At 41.8% G+C, this 20,620-nt stretch overlaps 3 protein-coding genes across 5 annotated transcripts; all 3 read right to left on the bottom strand.

Moving 5' to 3' along the window:
* Positions 1 to 292: 292 nt before the first annotated feature.
* On the bottom strand, positions 293 to 7,228 carry LOC115789792 (uncharacterized). Of its 2 annotated transcripts, XM_030743306.1 has the most exons (8): positions 7,040 to 7,228; positions 4,991 to 5,135; positions 4,820 to 4,915; positions 2,235 to 2,379; positions 1,809 to 1,954; positions 1,505 to 1,644; positions 1,173 to 1,359; positions 293 to 769 (listed from the first exon to the last, which is right to left on the bottom strand). In XM_030743306.1, exons 1-7 carry the CDS (start codon positions 7,137 to 7,139, stop codon positions 1,211 to 1,213), a joined length of 921 nt encoding a protein of 306 aa, XP_030599166.1. In that variant the 5' UTR covers positions 7,140 to 7,228; the 3' UTR covers positions 293 to 769; positions 1,173 to 1,210. The 2 variants fall into 2 exon arrangements, with proteins under 2 accessions (XP_030599166.1, XP_030599165.1); XM_030743305.1 differs by having other exon boundaries at positions 293 to 1,359.
* Positions 7,229 to 7,477: 249 nt separating this feature from the next.
* On the bottom strand, positions 7,478 to 12,707 carry LOC115788969 (tripartite motif-containing protein 16-like). Of its 2 annotated transcripts, XM_030742100.1 has the most exons (3): positions 12,382 to 12,707; positions 11,143 to 11,890; positions 7,478 to 10,535 (listed from the first exon to the last, which is right to left on the bottom strand). In XM_030742100.1, the coding sequence occupies exons 2-3, from the start codon at positions 11,614 to 11,616 to the stop codon at positions 9,498 to 9,500; spliced, it is 1,512 nt and encodes a 503-aa protein (XP_030597960.1). In that variant the 5' UTR covers positions 11,617 to 11,890; positions 12,382 to 12,707; the 3' UTR covers positions 7,478 to 9,497. The 2 variants fall into 2 exon arrangements, with proteins under 2 accessions (XP_030597960.1, XP_030597961.1); XM_030742101.1 differs by having other exon boundaries at positions 11,143 to 12,707.
* Positions 12,708 to 12,804: 97 nt separating this feature from the next.
* txnl1 (thioredoxin-like 1) lies at positions 12,805 to 19,423 on the bottom strand. Its single transcript, XM_030742565.1, has 8 exons — positions 19,145 to 19,423; positions 18,205 to 18,301; positions 15,982 to 16,155; positions 15,676 to 15,798; positions 14,505 to 14,574; positions 14,204 to 14,376; positions 13,679 to 13,783; positions 12,805 to 13,046 (listed from the first exon to the last, which is right to left on the bottom strand). The coding sequence occupies exons 1-8, from the start codon at positions 19,240 to 19,242 to the stop codon at positions 13,017 to 13,019; spliced, it is 870 nt and encodes a 289-aa protein (XP_030598425.1). The 5' UTR covers positions 19,243 to 19,423; the 3' UTR covers positions 12,805 to 13,016.
* Between the last annotated feature and the right edge of the window lie 1,197 nt (positions 19,424 to 20,620).

Raw genomic sequence — 20,620 nt, 5'->3', positions numbered from 1 at the left:
GTTCAGTTAAATCATGTGGATCGATCTGAGGCCCATCAGACACACACATGCTGATTTTTACACACCCTAAAACAGAGAAGAGACAGGAGAGGCTGCACTTGTGTATTTTTGTTGTGTTGTGTATCCTGACTTTGGATTCTTTGCCGCCTCCATGCAAACAGCAAACGTGGGTTTCAGTAACCTTCAGGCTTGTTGGAGAGTAAAGAGGAAGAGCAGACCTGCTTCACTCACCCATCACCCCGCCTCTTTGTTTATGCATCTGATTTCATACATAATAACTTCAACTGTCAACAAAGCTGTAAGTGCTTTAATGAGACTCGGTCGAGTTCATCATGTTCTACAGTGATGTTTAGTGCCAGAGGATGGATACAAGTTTAAAAACGCAAATACAAGTGCAAAAAACAGCCTTAAAATAACAATACAAAACATAATGAAACAGTGTTTCCCACATTCAGTATTTTGGCACTCTGTGTGTTATTTTAACTTTAACATTTTAAAGGTTTCTCTACTGCAAATTCTATTAATAGAGTAGAAGGTGGTTTGTGCCAAATAAACAAATGAGCGATATAATCACTGCACGTCACCGAGGCTGCAGAATCAGACTGTCCTCATCCTCATGATGAACTTAAACTGCAGCTGCTGCATGCTCCGGTCAGGACACCCAGCTAACAGGCAGCCGGATTAGAACGAAGACTTCAGTCCAGAGTTCAGGACTTCAGGAGAAACAGCTGAATGATGAGGAAGACCACAACAGGAACCTGCTCAGGGACTGAAGTTTCAAAATAAGAGCAAGGAGACCATTAACTAGTAAATTAGTCATGGAGAGTGACCGTGTCTCAGCTGTGATTATGCTGCAGGAGCCGTTAATAAACCTGCCAAACTAAAGTGTGTGAGTGGGAAACACTGAATGCATTACTGAATACATTTTAAATGAAGTACATTAAGATTATATTAGTAGTAAACAGATGTAGTAGTTTCTAAGTATTTTAAAGAAAGTGTTTCAAATGAGATTATCTTCATTACAGCTGGAGAGCAAATAAAAAAAGGTTTTCCTGCCTTCCACTGAAGGAAATACATTTCTTCCCCACACTGACAAATAAACTTTATTTAAACTTCAAACATGACTGTGGGGGCTGGTGTGAACGTGTAACCCAGTGGGTCTGGGACAGAACCTTTAAGGCTGCCGTGGGTCAGCAGGCACGAGTTCATCTTAAGAAAGGACCCTGAACTTCCTGCCATCGAGGGGCGACACCATGAGCCGCGCTGAGCCCGGGGAGTGGAGGGGGCGCCACTTGTTCCTCCAGATCACCGTGAAGAATCTGGACACAAAAAGGATGCACGCGAGCACGAGCAGCACAACTGAGGAGAAATAACAGGTGGTTAGGGGGTCAGGTGAGCCAAGGCTGCAAATGAAATCATGCTTATTGCTGCAAGTAAACCGAACCGAACCGTCTCCGCTTCGGTTTATGATTCAGGGATAATCAATAAATATTGTTGAACTCACCCATGAAGATGGTGTTTGGAGTGGGATCAGCAGGGTTAAAGTGCTTGTAAACGTTTCCCACCAGAGCCACGATCACCACCGGGTAGACTGTGATGATGTTTCTCACCCAGCGGTCCAGCACCCAGTTCTCCAGAATGAACCTGCAATCATCAAACGAGCGTCACTGAAACGTGAAAAATATCCCACCTCTCCTGCTGCTGGAGTTCAAATAAAGCTTGATAGCGATGCCAACACTGTGACCTCCTTCTGTCCCACTGATCATTAAGATTAATGTTAACTTCTTCCTCGTCCAATCAGAGCTTACCAGCATACCACCTCTGCGAACAGGATGCACAGGGAGGCGGTTGCTGCGGTGCTCTTATCCACACCCCACAGGTGGAGAACCAGAGAGAAATTGATCAGAGAGGCGATGGATGTCCATGTGGTGTAGACAGCCAAACCATTTTGGACCTGAAAAAATGGAGACAATGATCCATCACTACAGTCAGAGGACAGAGCTGACACTCAGCTACTGTGCTGCGAGGAAGTGTTAGCGCCCTTCCTCATTTTTAACCCATCTGTAACACTTAAATGTTTCAGATCATCAAACTAATTTTGATATTGTACAAAGATAACCTGAGTAATACAAAATCTGATGATCTGAAACATTTAAAGTGTGAAACATTTGCACAAAAAGAAGGGGGTAAATCCTTTTGCAGCACTGTATGCGTGCAGACTCACTGACTCCTACCAGTATTCTGAGACAGGTCAGGTCTCTGCGATGGTACGTCTGTAACCAGAGTCCATAATAATCTGTGGCAAAGCAACAGAAGGACAGAGCGCTGAATCCTGAAATCGCTATCAGGATTAAAATGACCAGAGACGCCAGCATCAGCCTGGAAGACAGAAACACAAAGGGAACCATGAATGAGATATCAGCAGTCACGAGGTCAGCTGTTTTATTACAGACAGACGGAGCTGATAAAGGGAACCGACTCCGTCTGTCAAATAATAACTGACTGCTGCAGTCGGCTGAGCAGGAACTAAACAGAGTTTACTGCAGTGACTTATAGAAGAATCAAGCTCCACGTGTGTAATCACAGTATTTACATATCTATATTATGTAATCACAGTATTTACATATCTATATTATTTATGCAGCACTTCTAGTAATTTTTAATCATTACATGTACTACTACTCATGTACTACTACACTACTACTATTCAGTCTTTACAAACTGACACAAATGCTTCAATCCAAGGAGCAGTTCAAAGATCCCACAGCCCATCCCTCGGCCTCCCTGCAGGGATTCTTTGCACCTTCCTAATAAAAAGGACATGAACAAACTTTGTTTACAGTTTTCACAGTTTTAGTAATGACGTTTAAAATTTCAGCAGCAGCAACATTTCCATTATTGCACATACAAACTGGGAGTAGGAGGAGGGGGTGGGGGGGTGGGGTTGTCACCAATCTTTTATAGTCTGTGTTAAAGTCTTGATCCACAACTGATTCATTTAGATTTTGCCGGGAAAACGGGAAACAGGTGCAGCAATTTTCTGAAATATGTGCAGTTTGTACAATTCTCACGAGATTGGAAATATTGATATTTGGTGTGACCACCTTTACTCAGCACGGCCTGAACTCTCTGAGACGGTCTGAGGAAGAGTTCTCCGGGCTTCTTGAAGGACATTCAAAGCTCTTCTTTGGAGAAACGTCCAAAGATGTTGTTCTGTGCTGAAATGCAGTGGAGCTTAAACCACTCCTGTTTGTGAGACTCAGACTGGATGAGCAGACGGCCGTCTAACCAACAAGCAGAGCGATGGAGAGCGTATCAGATCAACTGGAGTGCAGAGAGACGGAAAAGCAGGGAACAAATGTTCAGCATGTGTGAGAATTCCTTCAGGAATGTTGGAAACGCTCCAGTTTGCAACCTCATGAAGTCGGTTGAACGATCTGATATTTAAAGCATGTGCTGCTTTGGTTAAACCTTTTCTCTTTAACGATAACAGAATTCCAGAGTCCATTCCTTCTTTTAATGTCTCAGAATTTCATGTGTGTAATTTTACGCTGCTGATGTTTTTCATTCGACACGGCAGAAAATAAATAAAACTTTTTGTATGAGCTCAAGTTTTCAGGATTTTGAGTGGTACTATAGACACCCATCCCTGCCTAATACTAAATGCATGTTTCTGAAGGTGTTTCCAGTCTCCTTTGTTCTGATGTCACCTCACCCTTCACTGCCCTGCCCATTATATTTAATATCACCTGTTTTCATGTATTTTTGATGCATCACTGCAGTAGTAAACATAACCCAGCCATTGAAGCTGCCCTCCCCATTTATCCAAGCCTGGATAAATGGGGAGGGCTGCATCTGGAAGGACAGACCAGGTCAACGACCACCTCAGGCTGACATACCAGCTGATGTTAGCTATCTGCTGATATCTCAGTATCTGCACTAATAACATCCAATAAATGAAAATTTGATGCTGCAGTTTGTCCACCACAGAGTTCACTGACACTTCCTGTTTGGAACAACACAAGCGCAGTAACCAGCTGATCCGAGCAGACTTGTGTAGAGCAGAAATGAGTCATGCATGAGTTGTTGTGACAACAAAACAAAATTATTTTTAAACTGCAATTTCATATTATTTTAGTAAGGACTCATAAGTAACTGCATATAATAAATGTTTCGTGTGTCTAAAGGAAAAAACTGTCTGATATTTGATTTTTAAAATCATAAAATATCAGTATCGGGCTGAAAAAGCCTCTATCGGTCGGGCTCTAGTAGATTCACTGTGTGTAAGAAACCTGGTGAAGGGAAGCAGGGCCGCGAGCATCGGGAGCTCCGGGTGGCGACCTGCTGCACATCCTTTCCAGCTCGGTCTCTCTGCCGAGGAGGGTTAAGGACAGAGATGGAAATGTACTAACAAGTGAAGTGAGTGTGCTGAGAAGATGGAAGGAAGTACTCTGAGAAGCGCATTAATGATGAAAATAAGAGAGAGGAGTACAGCTGGAGGAAAGTTAGTGAAACAGGAAGTAAAGAGTATTAGTTAGAGGAAGTGAGGGCAGCTATGAAGAGTGGGAGGGTGGTTGAACAGTTTGGACAGAATTCACAGAGGAGGGATCGTGGATATACTGGACAAAGGATGCTGAATATGGAGCTGCCAGAGGAAGACCACAGGGAGGATTCATGGATGTAGTGAAGGAGGACATGCAGAGGGTTGGTGTGACGGGAGGATCACAGGGTGAGATGGAGGTGGATGTGCTGACCCCCCAAAGGGAGCAGCCAAAGGAAGCATAAGAAAACTGTAGTGGTACGCAGACTGGAGACTTACTCTCTGTCCCACAGCAGGAGCCAGATCATGTTCATCACCATGTTGGAGAGCCAGCAAAAATAGAAGGCGTAGGGCAACAGACACTGAGCCCAGGATCTATTAACAGAGACACAAATATCAGTTTCATCCTGTCTGTTTGGATTTAGTCTGGCTGTTCTGATGCCAGCTTACCCTCTGCATACGTATGAAGTGAGATAAATGACCATCAGGGAGAGCCAGGTATAGATAACGCCCCAGATAGAGAAGGTCCAGCCAGCTGGAGTGATGCCTGTCTCATAGCGAGCTGACACATTGCCTGTAGAAGTATGGAAGAAACCTGGAAAACAGACGGAGACAGAAAAAAAACACAAGATCATTGGTGGAGTCTGCCACTGTTGGGGGCGGGGGGGTATGGATGCATCCCAATTCCAGCTGGTTTTGTTTCCACCTGCAGTGTTATTGGAATAAGAAAAAGGGAAAAACACAAAGATGGAAGAAGAAAACTGACATGTCACAAGAGGTTACAGAATGATACAGACAGCCACCTCAGCCGGGTTAAGATGGACCCTGTTAACATGAAACGTCTCAGATCAGTAAGGTTACTTTACACTGAAATTATCCACAAGTATATACAGTTACATATTTATGTAAATGTTTTTATTTGTATAAAAATGTAACTAAAACTGGAACAAGATGTAGTTAGTTTGTGATATTACTCATTACTCTGACCTGCTCTTGTATTAAAGTGTCCCAGTGGGAGGTGGGTCACACAACAGTTTACATGGGACTCTGTAGCAATTTACAGCCAACAGTTTGTGTTGTTTGTGTTTTCTGAATAAAAGGAAATCATCACTTTCTCCTGTATTTTGATCAGAAGAAGATCAGATGGGCCTCGTGGAGATTTTCTGTTGACTTCAGGAATGGCTGCTGTGTATAATCCCTTCTTTTAATGAAAGTTCAGTTGCTGCAAACCCACTGGCTGCAGCCTTTAGTGTTCCCCCACTAACTGGTAGTCCCAAGCAGAACCTGAAGCAGAAGGAGAACTGGTTCCATGTGCTGCCACACCGAGGTTCAAGAGCAGAAGGTGGAGTGTAAGTAGCCTGCTGCAGTCCAACATGGTCAGTTACTGACTCACTTGAGAAGCAGCTGGTTATTATGCTCAGTTATGCATTTGTCATAAAAAGGCCTGGCAAATACATATACATACAATTCATTTAACAAAGCACATGTTCCTCCTTTTGCTGCACGTGCACATAACAAATCCACAAATCCAATCTGTTCTAAACACTGTGACTTCTGGGTGCTCCGGTTTCCTCCCACAGTCTGAAACATGACTGAAGGAGGAAGGGCTGTAGGTGTGCATGTGAACCTGGCCCTGTGATGAACTGGTGACCCATCCCGGATGTACCCTGTCCCACCTTAACCCTTTCTTATAACTGTTTTGATCTTTTCTTCAGGTATAAAACTGTATGCGTCATAATTATAAGGACTTTTTTGCTTTCATGAATGTGATTCACTTCTATCACAGCATGCAGGCATAAAGTTAATGTTTCAGTTTGGCCTTCAAACCTCCAGCTCACTGTTTATCTGCTGCAGAGTAGCTCCTCCTGTTTAAATAAACCAACTATGGTGCTCCTATAATCCACATGATGACTCAGTTTGCGCCATTACATGAAACAAGCGCAGGCGGTAAAGTTAGTAATTAAAAATGAAAAGAACTGAATACAATGTGCCAGCGCACTGTGGAAGGAAGCGTGTGTCATCCATCTGGGAGCCCAGCAGAGCATTTTCTCTGCCACACCCTGCGCATAAAAACTGGATCCTTCCCGTCCTCAGCAGCACCGGGGGGCGCGGGGATCCCGCACCCACGGTCCTTTCACTGCTTTTGGACTAATTCTTTGGTAGAAGCAGTCCTAGTAAAACTGCGTGCTCACAAGTGGTAATTCTGGGTCTGTTTTTATTACTGGGAACTGTTACTGCAACTCATACCAGTCACCAGAAGCAACAACTAAACAGGCCATGCAACAAAGCGTAGTCAGGGAAATACCAGCGCAATGCTTTGCGTAACAGACGCTGGTGACATAACATGCGCAGCCAACAGTTACGAAAGCTCTGAAAAGGCAGTTTAGTGACAGGAGACAATAAAAGCATTTGTGTTAAAACGAAACAAAGGGTGCACTGAGGGTCGAGTTTCTCCTGCGCCCTGAACCACTCACTTCTTCACTAACTTATTTCACTCACCTTTGCCCGCTCCGGCCAACGCGTTCACGACTAAAACGGCCACAAAAACCACCGCGCACACGATTATGATAAAAATCCGGAGAAGATTGACGTCCTTCATGTTGGCTGGCTCGCTGCTCCGTCTCTCTGTGTGTGTCTGTGCGTGTGTGTGTCCGCTGTTTAGCTGTCAGGGAGGAGCGCACACTGCAGCCAAACACAACCAGATGTGGTGCCTTCACGTGCTCCACGTAAACGCCCCCTGCCTGATACACGTGGAGGGATTTAGGATAGAAATAGAGGATGAGCTACGGCAGAGGATTTTCTAATTATTAAGTTTAATGCTTGAATTTCCAGTAAGCTACAAACTTTGTCTCCAGAAATACAAAAATTGAACTCTTGCTTAAACTGAAGCGGATACAAAACACATCTCTAGCATCGGTTTCAAGTCAAGTTTCAAGACTTTAGGATGTGAGAAAAAAAAAAATCACATTTCAATAAAAAGCTGCCATGGCTCCTGGAGTTATGAACACAGAAACTTATCCTGTATTTAACAGGTTTCTGTGATCCTGTATGTATTTTACCTGCCTGTGTGCTCTCCATTTTGGTGTGTCTCTGCACACACTAACCAGATATCACTAATTTATGGGAAGTCAGTGTTCACCAGCAGCTCTGCTCAGTATTAACCCACACTCGATGACAGTATAATGTCATCTACTGAGCATGTTTCACAAGATAATTAATAAAGTTTACAAATTATTCCCCAACACTTGTGTTAACAAGAACCTTTAGAAACATGTTGAGTTGATAACAGATGTTGTCTGAAGATAAATAGATAACAAATAGAACTTTACTGATTTTGTTGTGACAGACTTTGCATTACAAAGTGCTTCACAAATATATATAAAAAACACACACACTCATTACAGGAAATGCAATGTTTCCATTGGTTGATAGCAGATTAATATTATAATTTCAACATTAATTTGGTGATGTAAAAAAGAACAAGAAGAAAAACATAAAATGTAAAAACAAAGGTCACTACCACAAAGTGAAAAGTTACATAATTACATACACGTTACATTACAGCCCACCATTAAAATCCTTATTCGTGCAATTATACAGTCAGCTTATCATGCAGCTGCAGTCACAAGAATGGTTTAATTTATTAGTGCCAGGCTGGTTTATGGCAGAATTATTGCAGTAACTTCAGGTTTGACTCTGTGATATGAAATCTCACTGGGGTACATCACTATGGAAACAGAGCAGGTTAAATTCAAGATAAGAGATCAACAGGTACCGAAACACCACTGACTGATCAATAAATTCTTCTGAAAATAGCATCACCTGTGAGGGGTTTTAAGAACATCTAAAGCCTTTGTGTAAGAGCAATAAGAAATATAGTTTTTTGTAACCTTTAATGCAATGACAACGTCCTAAAACAGAGCACTTAGGCAGTGGACTTGTCAACCTCATACAACATTTGCACAGAGGTAATTCTTGCTGTTCATGTGGGTACTTAGTGTGACTGCTGATCTTTAGGTGATTGAAGCCAGATAAGCAAAGGATGTCTGTTTTTTTAAACATGCTTTATAGTGCAGACCCCAGAAGACCACATCAGGTTCTTGTCACATCAACAACAGAAACTTGAGGCTATAACGGGCACAGGGCCGGCTCACCAGTACCAGACAGTTAAAGGCTGGAGAAACATCTAGTTTTCTGGCCGAGCATGCAGACAGAATCTTCACAATCAAAAGCATGAATCTATGGCCTCAGCCTGCATCAACAGTCCACACTGCTGCTGGTGATGTAATGGTGATAGATGTGTTATCCTGACACACTCTGGGCCAGTTAACCTTTGAACATCCAACAGGGTGCTGGGGAAAGACTTAGGGCTGGAGTTAGGTTCCAGTTTAGCTACATGCTAAACATGAACTAGAAGATGTTTTCTCTCTCTTTCTCTCTGTAACCAAGTTACCAGCGACCTGTGGACGCTACGAGGATTTATACCAGTTTTTAGGCAGAAGAGAACAAGCCATGCATTGAACAACTGAGCCTGTTTTAAGAGTAAAGAGAGGCCTGATGGATGCTCTAAAGAAAGAGCTTACTGAGTGAACATCACCGGATCATCTGCATAGAGTGAAACGGTGTATCTGATACCATATCTGAGCATGAACAGGTGAGACTCGACAGCTGCAGCTAATTTCTCAGTGGTGATGGAGGATATTAGTGCCCTCCTAGAGTTCCTGCAGCTGAAGGATTCTCCTGATGCTTATTAACGCAGTTGCTGTCAGACGTGTTTGATTTTTAAAAGGTGGCATCACAAAAAGGTGACATCACAGGCTTTGTACACATTAAAACACACACATCACTAATTGAAAGCAGTGTTTCAGTAGGCTGTGTCTTTTTCTCCCAACTTTAAAAGAATTAAGAGGCTACTGTATGGTTGAGGTGTTTCATCTTTGGAAGTTTTAGCGATCTTCTAGTTTTTTGGTATGTTGCAGAATTCAACATTAGTGCCAAATTCATAAATACCAACTCCAGCATAAAGAGGCTGAGTGAATGTGGTCTGGACTCTGTGGAGAAGAGTCATAATTTTAGAGACACTGTAGAAGGACAGAATTCCTGCACTGTGATCCAGGTACACTCCAAATCTTTGGGACCGAGGACCCGAGATGGGAATTCTGACGCTGTCATGTCTGAATTCATAAAAACCGTCATAACAAAAATGCAGCGCCCAAGACTTGTTGTTGTTCCCAAATACACTTTTATCTCCTTTTCTTCTGATATCTTTATATGTGACAGCGATACAACCATCGCTTAACTTCACCTCCCAGTAACAGCGTCCAGTCAGACTTTCTCTACACAGAACCTGAGGATAGTCAATGAATACGTCCGGGTGAACAAAGGATTTGGACTGTCTGAAAAATTGTGCCATTTGGAGCGAGTTGAACTTTATCAAGCCACTGTTTGTGTTTTTATCCAGCGATAAAAGGCACGAATATTGTAAGAATTCATCTCTGCTTTTGGGCTCGTCCATATCAGTCTTTGTCAGTGTGATCTGGGTTAATTTATCATTAAGAACATCCCGCACTTTATCTCTGACCTCTGACACAGCGGCTGTCACACCCTCAAAATGAGGAAGGAAGTTCATACTGGATGAATCTGCACTTTCACTGACAGGTGGCACTGAAGGGTGACCGGCCTGAATTTGAGTTTCCCCCCTCAGCTCAGCAATTTCCCACCTCACCGTTTCCTGAAGCTCTTTAACTCGACTCGCTTCAGTTTTCTGCTGGGATCTGATCCGCTGCTTCACATCGGAGCAGCTTTTCTCGATCAGATCGATGATCTCAGAGAAGATCTTCTCACTGTCACTCACAGCTTCATCAGCAGAGCGGCCGATGCTTTCCTCCTCCTTTGTAAGATCTTTTAAAACTCTCTCCTTGTCGGTGAGCCTCTGACGACTTTCTTCAAACTGTGTCTTCACTTCTTTACCATAAACTTTGAGTTCACTGGGACTCTGCAGAAGTAATGGTTGACAGAAAAGTTAGTCTGCCTACATAACTTCTCTACACCGGGATTTATAGCTCAGATTTTTTATGTTTTCAAGAATAAAACTGTTTTAACAGCCTCAGTAAATAATTTACCTTCTAAAACGCTGACTGAGTCTGACAGTTTGCTGCCGCTGATTCATATTTTCAAGCAAAGATGAACCATTTTAAAAAAGTCAAACAGTAAAGTTTAAGCACCAAAATAGTTCTGCTCCGTGCAGCATTTTCTACTCTGAGATGATCTGAGACCAGTGTTGCTTTAAAATGTTATATTTGTATTTAATTACCTCAAGGTTTATTCCCTAAACTAGACTGCCATTATAAACCAGCAACTGTTCTTAATGATTTAAATAAAAGCTACATTCACTCACTTCACCACCGTCTGGTACAAACTGGTATTACACCAACTCTACTTTAACGTCAGCTCTTCATCATAATAAATAGACGTTCTGGACATAAAGTCATAGAAATAAATTCCTCAAATTCTGTTAAGTTCATTTTACAGTGAGTACTTTTAAATGTGTTTAAGCCCGTCTGGTGAGAGAAACGTGGATACACTCAAACCTACTTCTATACCTCGCTGTGATGAGTAACGATCTCCTGAAGCTTCAGTGACGGGTCGACCAGCTTGTGTTTCTCAAAGGCAGGAGATTCATAGTGAGGCTGGAGGTGCTGCTCACAGTAGAAGACCAGACACTGCAGACAGGACTTGGCTGCTTTCAGTTTGCTCCCAGTGCAGAAATCACAGGCCACATCTCCAGGTTCAGCATAGGAAAGATCAACAGGAGCAGCCTGAAATCCAGTCCTCTTCAGCTCCTCCAACAAATCTGCCAATGTGGAGTTTTTCACCAGAGGTGGTCTTGATGTGAAGGTCCGTCTGCACTGAGGACAGCTGTGGGTTTCCCTCTGATCCTCTCCATCCCAGTGACTTCTAATGCACTTCATACAGTAGCTGTGCCCACAGGGAATGGTCACTGGATCCTTCAGGAGACCCAAACATATTGAACAGCAGAGTTTTTTCTGATCCAGTTTAAAAGCTTGCTGCGCCATTTCACCTCAGTGAGTGTAAGAAAGCATCTCACCATGAGGAGCAGGTAAGTGGATTTTCAGGTTAAGGCTTGTAAAAGAGGTGATGGAAAATAATCCAAACTTGTGAGCTCTGAAGGATTGTATAAGGCAACTGATTTAGATCCTCAATCTCCCCAGGTTGTCCGGCCAGAACAGATGAGAGAAGACGTCAGTTACACTCATGCCACTCTTTATTACCTTGGGATGAGGGTTATGCTTATAATGAGGTTTATGTTTATAGTGAAGTTTATGGTTTCTACAAAAAGAAGAATAAATGACAAGTGATCAAATAGATATATAACAAATGTAATCTAACAGCACAGATAAATATTCAAGTATCTACAATGAAATAAACTAGAATGGTGTAAAGAGTTATTGAATGACATGGCTTTTAACTAAAATAGCATACTAGAAGAAACATTGATATCCAGTGAATTCTCGTCAAATACAGAAAATTCCAAGCGTCCTTGAACGCACCATTGACTAAGATGAAATTATGTGAATTTCCAGAATTCCGATGGTCTTTAAATGCATCACCGGCATTTTCGGCATCCGCAATACAAAAAAGCTAACTCAGACGCAACTAAGACTAATAAAGATTTCACAACGATAGTTATCATAATAATGAGGAATATTACAGCAACAACACTCAGAATTAAACAGTGAGAACAACTACAGAGAAGAGTATTTCAACAGCGATCTGGACGCTTTTCGTAACTAGCCAAACAATCAAAGAGGCAAACTTACAGTCTCATGGACGCATAAACATTGAGGATACAAAACCCACGAGTGTCCCGGCGAGGTAGTCCTCCACTGAGGTGAAGAGTAACTATTTTAGCAACTATTTGAGGGTACAGGTCCAACTGAAAGAGAGCGAACTGTGAGCTCCGAAGCGAAGTCCTGTTCCGTCGTGAGGAGGAAACTATTATGGGATGGTGATGCGTTCAATGAGTCCGGAAATGAGTAAATCAGGAAACCTTGTTAACAGGGCTGATAGGAGGAGCGGTCTGACTGCTGGTAAAACTGAAAGTTTAGCATTTTTCCGCCCTCGAGGTCGCAGCTTGACACGCACCAATAAACCACCACGATTTCTTCCACTGCTGAACAATAATATAAGCTTCTCTCCATGCAGCGAGTTCACTTAAAGAAATCCAAACTGACGCACATGCCTTTGAAAAAGGACCGAGTTTTATTTACAGAGATTTCATCTGAATTAAAATACAAATGATTTATAGACTCCACAGGTGGAGAATTAACTCAGAGCTCGGGGAGGACAGCTGGAGGCTCTGTGTGTGTTTGTGTTTGTCAGCGTCGTGTGCGACAGCTTTGGCAGAGAGGGAAAGTCCTTGGATACATCTTCAGCCTCCTCCTCATCCTCCTGCTCAGTGGCTCTCGCCTTTCTTCCCTACAACCTGTGTGGAGACAGAACATTGATGAGTGTGACTGCTGAACATTAATAAGCGCTGCTGCAGCTGCTGCTGCTTCTCATTGACTGGAATGTAATACCAGTCAATATACGTAATATGGTCAAATTTCCTTCATTTAAAAAAAGTCTGCGGAATTGGTTGTTTGAAAATCAAATCTGTAAGCATTTTATTGACTAAAATTAGGGCAATGAAATATTTATTCATCTATGATGAAATGTGGATGAAATTTTGTTTTGTTCTGTTTTTGGTATGTAATGATGTTGAAATATGTCCTTTTTAATGATGATGATTTTTTTTTTTTTTTTTTTTTTAAATCATTTTATTGATTGAAATTAGGGAAATGAAATATTTATATTTATTTATTTACCTATGATGAAATGTGGATGAAATTTTGTTTGCTTTGTTTTTTGGTATGTAATGATGTTGAAATATGTCCTTTTTAATGATGATGATGTAGTGATGTAATTTTTTAAATGAGGTGATATTAGTTTGTTAGGAGGACTACGGATGGAAATTAGCCTTAAGGCTATAATCTGGCATATTTTACATTGTTACAGATGTTTGTCAATATGTGTTGTCCTTCTTAAACAAATAAAGAAATAACAAATAACAATAACCCTTTTGAAGTCGTTCATGTTGGTGGCCTGCACTGGAGTGCCTATGAATGTCAGGTAGTTGATTTTTGTCGTCTCCTCGTCTCCTTGGTTTGACTTGATGAACAACTGTGAAAGAAAAAAATCTAATATTATGAAACTAATTTACATAAAAATGCTTTTCTGTCTTCTCAGTGAAGCGTCCACAGGATGATCTTTCCTGAGCTGCTCCTCTAAACTCCTCCTAGAAGGAAGTCTTTCCTCTGACATCCATGTTGGTACAGTTATAAAAAGCTTTTCTCCTCCTTCAGGATACACCTCTATGTCACGTACTTACAGCTTCACTTGTGGTTTAATCCAGAACACCAAGCACAGGCTGCATATACAAGACAGACCTGGTCACGTAGATGTCACCCACGTGTTTGCAAAGGCCTGTTTTTGAGTGTTTTTGCTGTTGATATAACTGCATCTTCTGCTGCTCCTGTTTAACTTTATTAAAACGTAACCGCAGCCCCGTTTCAGAGGCGCTGATGGTAATCCGGTCCTTACCGTAACACTCTGTACGTTCTGAAACTTGACGTAGCGCAGAGGAATCAAACCGTCTTCTTTGTAGTCTTCCTCAGACAGCTCGAGGGTCTGAGTGGCTTCGCTCCGCTCTGCGTCGTCAAACCCCATCGACCGCGGGAGATTGATGAACACCTTCAACACCTTAGGGGCTTGGGCTGATGCAGAGAATGAAAAATAGAGAGAGAGGAGGAAGGAGACGATGCTTTTTATTAGGGAACTGAGAAGCTTGACAGCATCGCCTCCAGATGAGGCTGTGATTGATGCCAGCAGGAGAAAAACTCACCGAAGTCTGAGGACTGCAGCTTCATAGAGAAGAGCTTCACAGGCTGGTTGAAGGCGATCGTTATCAACAACTGTGCAAGATTCAGAAATGTAACAAAGTCAGTTTATTAAAAATGAAGTTCAGAACAATATAAGAACACAGTAAAAACAATGTAACAGATGACACCCTGTCATAGACATGTCCCAGTTTCAGTAAATATAATCAGCAAAGTGTCCTCATGCTGGTTATGATGTCCACATTCATAAAGACTCAACACTGGAGAAATCAAGCAGTCTCTTCATAAACACACAACACAGAAGAAACACCTCGACAGGACAAGACTCAGCTGTAAATCTGCACCTAAAGGTCAAAGGTCACTCTTTCGAGGATGCCAAAGTTCACATTTTGGACCGCGAAGACAGATGGCTTCTTTGTCCACCAACTTTCCCCTGGTTACAGTCTGACCCTGAGCTCCCTCCCCAGGCGCCTCAACCCCCCCATTCACACCTTTGTTCCAGTGACCTCAATAGCTCACATATATACAAAGTCCCAAATTGGTTTCACCTGAAACTGATAGTAATGACCCACGCCTCCTGTCACACCTTGGTGAATGTAATTATATAGATGAACAATAGAGGATCATAACCACCTCCAGGAGGCTACGCCCACTGCGGTTTTAATACCTGGGTCTCTCCACCGTTGGTTTGAGAACTGAAGAAGCCTTTGGGATGAGAAGTGAGACGTCTTCAAGAAACAAAAGAAGTTCAGCCGCCTTTTTTCAAGCTCCTCAGATGTGATATTTTGCTGTCTGCACCAATGTGTAACCTGGAGCCTGTCATATAACCTCTAACACCAAGTTTATGGGCTCCACCTTGTGTTTATAAGTGTAATCTCTGGAAATATTTGACTTTATAAAAGGCAACACCAAGTCAGATATAATGAATATAAAGAGACTTTCTACCCCACACCTACAAAAAAATAAGCCTCCAAGCACCTCTAATTCAAACTGTATGCTAAAACTGTACGCTAGGTGTTCTCAACCTGAGACCAGCTTCTTTGGGGAAATAAAACCTGTGCGCTGTGCTGATTCGGTCTTATGTGCCTTTGATGAAAACTTAAAATCTGCTCATTTGTTGCTCAGATAAATAAAGTTTAAACTTTTACACATCCTACATGAAGCGTGCGCTCGCACCTGTTCGTCACAGTCGGACTCCAGGTAGGACGAGTCTTTGATTAAGCAGTTGTCGAAGCCGCAGTCGTCGCTCTCGTTGAGGCACTCGCAGCCGGCTTTGTTCACAAAAGGCATGAGGTCCATCTGAAAAACACAGCAGAGGAAGTTTCTCTTTAACGTTTACTCAGTTCAAACTTTATGTATGATACCATAGTTCTGGTTAATGTGAGCTGATGGTGCCCCTTATTTAAACACTGCTGATTTCCAGCTGATATTCCATCTCTGCCCTGTAGCAATTTAAAGGTACCAGGAACACTGTCCACTCACATATCCCTTAGGAATGTCGGAGTCCTCGCTGTTTCCGGGATCGTTCTCTGTGTGCTGTTTGATCTTCTCCTCCAAACCTGCAGCGTCCGCCCCCTGATACTGATCCACTCGAACCCGGTTCCTGAAGAACAGGAACGTTGGTGTGGCTGAGATGTTGTTGGCTGCGGCCGTTCCCTGAGGAAAACAGGAACATTTCCCCAAAAATAAGCTTCAAAACATAATCGGAATTAAAGTGCATCACCATGTCCGTCATTTTAGACTGAAGTATGAAGTTCTGCTGCTCTGACTCACTATGGTGACCTCAGGGATCAATACCGATTGGATTAAAAATCAATATTTATATCAAATTTAACCTGGCTCACTATAGATTAACCTGACCCCCTTAGAATCAGATGATTTTTTTGTGATTACTTAATGAAACCATACAAAAAGGCATTCAAAGCAGACGGGACTGAAACGAGTCACTTTCAAAATTGTTTTTTCCAGCATCTTTGAGCCCTCATAACTTCACAAGTCCAAGAGAGATCTAAACGAAATTTCAGACCAAAACGGTTTAACTGCAAAGGAAGGTGCTCCTCTCTGTTAGGCTGATTTAAATTAGAGGTTAATGTGACTGCGTGTTTGCAGTTTCAAGTTTCTTCACTGTGTTTGTGTTTGAAAGACTTGACTGTGAGGGGATGAGAGAAAAGTGGAGCCAGTGCACACATTTAAAGGCAGCTTAGAGTCAGCAGAACAACAGCCTGATGGTAGCTACTCGGCAGAAATGTTTCCACTTATGGTCACTAATTGGCTGTCCTGCTGGTTTAGCCTGGGTCCTCTCTCTTTATGCTGGAAGTAAGAAATAAACTCCTGTATGTACTCCGCTGTTACTCCCCTCCTTTTTCTGGCCCCAATCAGCATTCAGCTGACACACGGCATCATCCACGTCCAATAACGTGCAGCTGGGACTGCTCGTATTATTTACAGTGTTGTGAAAAAGTGATTGACCCTAAACCTAATGACTGTAGTTCTTGCTGCCAAGGGTGGTACAACCAATCATGCATGGTGATAACTGGTAATGAGTCTCTCACATCACTGTGGGGGAATTTTGGCCGACTCTTCTTTGCAGAATTGTTTGAGTTCAGCCATATTGGATGGTCTGAGAGGCTGAACGAGCTGCTGCAGGTCAAAGCATCTCAATCAGATTTAAGGCTGGACTTTGACTAGGCCGCTCCAAAACCTTCATTTTGTTTTGAGCCATTCAGAGGTGGACTTGCTGGTGTCTTTTGGATCAGTGCATAAACCGAGTGAGCTTCAGGGCAATTCAATTCAATTTTATTTATATAGCACCAAATCACAACAAACAGTCCCCTCAAGGCGCTTTAGGAGGCACAAACTGATGGTCGGACGTTCTCCTTCAGGATTTTCTGACGCTACCGCCACCATATTTGCCAGTTGGAATGATGTTCTTTTTATGACATGCTGTGTTAGTTTATGCAGATGTAAAGGGACTCAAACCTTCCAAAAAGTTACATTTTTGTATCATCAGAACGCAGAATATTTTCCCCAAAGTCTCAGAGATCATCAAGATGTTTGTTGGCAAATGTGAGGCGAGCCTTTGTGTTCTTGTTGGTCAGCAGTGGTTTTCTCCTTGGATTCTCTTTGGATTGAGTCTCTTCCTTATTGCTGAATCATCAATCACTGTGGTTCCCAAAGCCTTAGAAATGGCTTTGTAACCCCTTCTAGCCTCACATGTTAGATGTCAGTTACTTTATTTCTCAGCTTTCTTTAGATTGTAGCATGATGTGTTACTTTTTGAGATCCTTTAACCTGCTTCACGTTCTCAGACAGGTTCTAGTTTAGAGATTTCTTGACTCGACAGGTCTGGCAGTGATCAGGCCCGAGTGTCGTTTAAGAAAATGAACTCAGCTTTCCAAAAACTCTGGATACAGTTAATTCATGATTTAACGGGGAGAAAAGGCAGTTACATTTTCACACAGGGCCAGGTAGGTTTGGACAGGTTATTTAAATTAATAAACTACATCACAATTTAAAAACTGCATATGTATTTACTGGGGTTATCGCTGTCTAATATTAAAACGTGTTGGATGATCTGAAACACTGAAGTGTGACAAATATGCGTTTAAGGAATGTGGTAAATACTGTTTCACAGCACTGTATTTATCTTTTTCCAGCGGTGTCAGGACTCCAGGGGATTTTGGAGATGCAATGAATCAGACTCACCTGACAGACATGGACATCTACTTCAAGGAAGACAACCTGTGGGTATTTGTTACTCAACATGTTGAAAGCCGGAGCTATTCTGATGCATGGCCGACACCTGAGGAGGGAGGACAGAGCATATGTTAGTGGTCAATTCTAGACTCGCACGCAGAAATCAATGGGCCAGTGTATCAACGGAAGCAGGAACAGTCCTGCAGGATGTGATGAAAATCTGTGATACGGGAAAACGCTGTTCAGTTTGGGCTGGACACAACCTGGGTGGCTCACATGCACAAGTTTAATTTGCCTTTCTTCTTTATGTATTTTAATATCATTGAAAAACTGTAGTAGACTTTAAACTACACAAAATAAAAAGCTTTAATGTTGGCCTAAACTTATAGTTTACACTTCTTTGGTGCTGCTGTGGGTGTCATGTGATACACAGCTACTACTCTCATCCTCCAGAGAAAGATACCCTTAAATTTAAAAACCTTTAAACTGCTTATCATCACCATTGGTCTGCTGTCTCTTCATCAGTTTAACAGGCCTTCATATCGAAGCCTCTTACAATCACAGTGTAAATTAATGTCACAAAGACCTGAATCCCAACGAGTAACAGATATTTGTTAAGCATTATGTTAGAGGTAGTAGTTCTGCTTTTCACGGGAACAAGGCTACACTAGAGCTCCTTCTGATTAATCAGCCAGCACACTCATTAAATCCGGCGACACCTCAGCAGCCGAGTTGCTGTAATATTGCCGTGTCATTGTAAGCAGCAGTGCTAGTGAGCTAACGCCTGCTAACGGGAGCACCCTGGTCGTGTTTACTATGCAATAAAAGCTGCCGGCGAAATAAGTATTCCCCTCGTGTCACCTCTTCAAGGCAGTTAAGCAGCTATCCCTGAATGTGTCGAGGTCCTATCCCGAAAGTAAAGACTAAGCCTCGAGCGGCCTGGGCTTACCCGGCCATTGTGAACTTCACCACGGCGAGCCTGGAGCCGGCGGCGGCTAGCTCCGGCTGGAAGTCCGGGTCACTCCCGATCACTTTAACGCCCACCATGGTGCAGTTTACTGCTGCGACGTAAGGCGGTTACCCGGGTGGTGCTCAGGGCGAGCAAACAGGGGAACCAAAAGAAAACTCAGCGTTTTGTTTTTAGCTTTCTATCGGTGCGTTAGCTGACTAGCTATCCAGTCCGGAGCCACACTACAGTTACAGTGCGCTGCTCCAGGATGTGGCTCCTGATTGGCTACGACACAGCAGGAAAGGCGGAGCTTTCTTCTTCTGCCTCTATAGTCATGCTTCCAGACGTTATACTGCCATCAACCGGATAAAGAAAGAACAACCAAACAACCACAACTTTCAAAATAAATAAATAAATATATATATATTTTTTTAAAAAGTTAGGAACTGGGTGTAAGGAAATAAAATAAAATAAATCTGCCAGATGATTGCAAATTCAGAAAAGTAAAAATAGAAAAAAAAAGTTTTTTATGAGTGCAGAGTTGGTTATGTTGCACCTTTCCTTCAATTTGACACTGAATTTTGTAAAGAAAAGATGAAGTACTATAAAAATGTGGTTAAGGCTAAATAGGAGGAAGTGCAAAGGTAAAATTACATAAACATTAACACAGAAACTAAAAATAAAACAAAATAAACAATTAAGGCATTAAATACATTAATAAAATTGAAAATTAAAGAGGATTTAAAAGAACAGCAATGTAAAATAAATTATTGGAGGGCATTTAAAGGTAAAGTAAATGAAAAGAAAGTTTTTAAAATTTGAAATTTTAAAAATTAATCAGATCACATTTTTCAGAATTATGAATGCCAAAATTATTATTATTATTATTATTATTTTAGATTTGGTGCATTTAATTAACCATTTTTGAGTACTTTTATGTCTTTGTTTATTTTGGCACTTTTGTACCTCCATATATTTAGTAGCTCATAAGTAGTAAATCTACAAGTTAAAAACATCATTATAAAGATTTCTTCTACAAGAGCTGAGTCTCATATCAAACGATACAAACACATTTTGGATTGACTAAGATGAAGTGCACGCTGCTGAATGGCTGCTCATCTGTGGGCTCTCTTTAGGTGGCGCTGCTGCACAACAAATGGAGGACACCAGAAGCGCCGGCAGCATGCAAACTCGTAAAAAATAATGTTAAGATGTCGATAAGCATAGGTTTTATATATATATATATATCATTCATTAAAATAGATAAATAAATAGTTTAGGCAGGAATGAATCCAATTTGATGGACTGTCCTTTTAGTCCAGGTATTAACACAAAATCTAATTAAAAATAACTACTTAGACCTCCTTCACTGACATATTATAAACATTTTATCTGCTTTTTTATGTTTTCACTTTTCAAAAATGTCTTTCATACTTCCTATTTTATATTTACACGTTTTGGTAATGTAACCATTAA

Source organism: Archocentrus centrarchus, chromosome 12 (genome assembly GCF_007364275.1).
Source record: "Archocentrus centrarchus isolate MPI-CPG fArcCen1 chromosome 12, fArcCen1, whole genome shotgun sequence".
Classification (NCBI taxonomy): Eukaryota; Metazoa; Chordata; class Actinopteri; order Cichliformes; family Cichlidae; genus Archocentrus; species Archocentrus centrarchus.
This window is presented reverse-complemented; position numbering and strand designations above follow the sequence as displayed.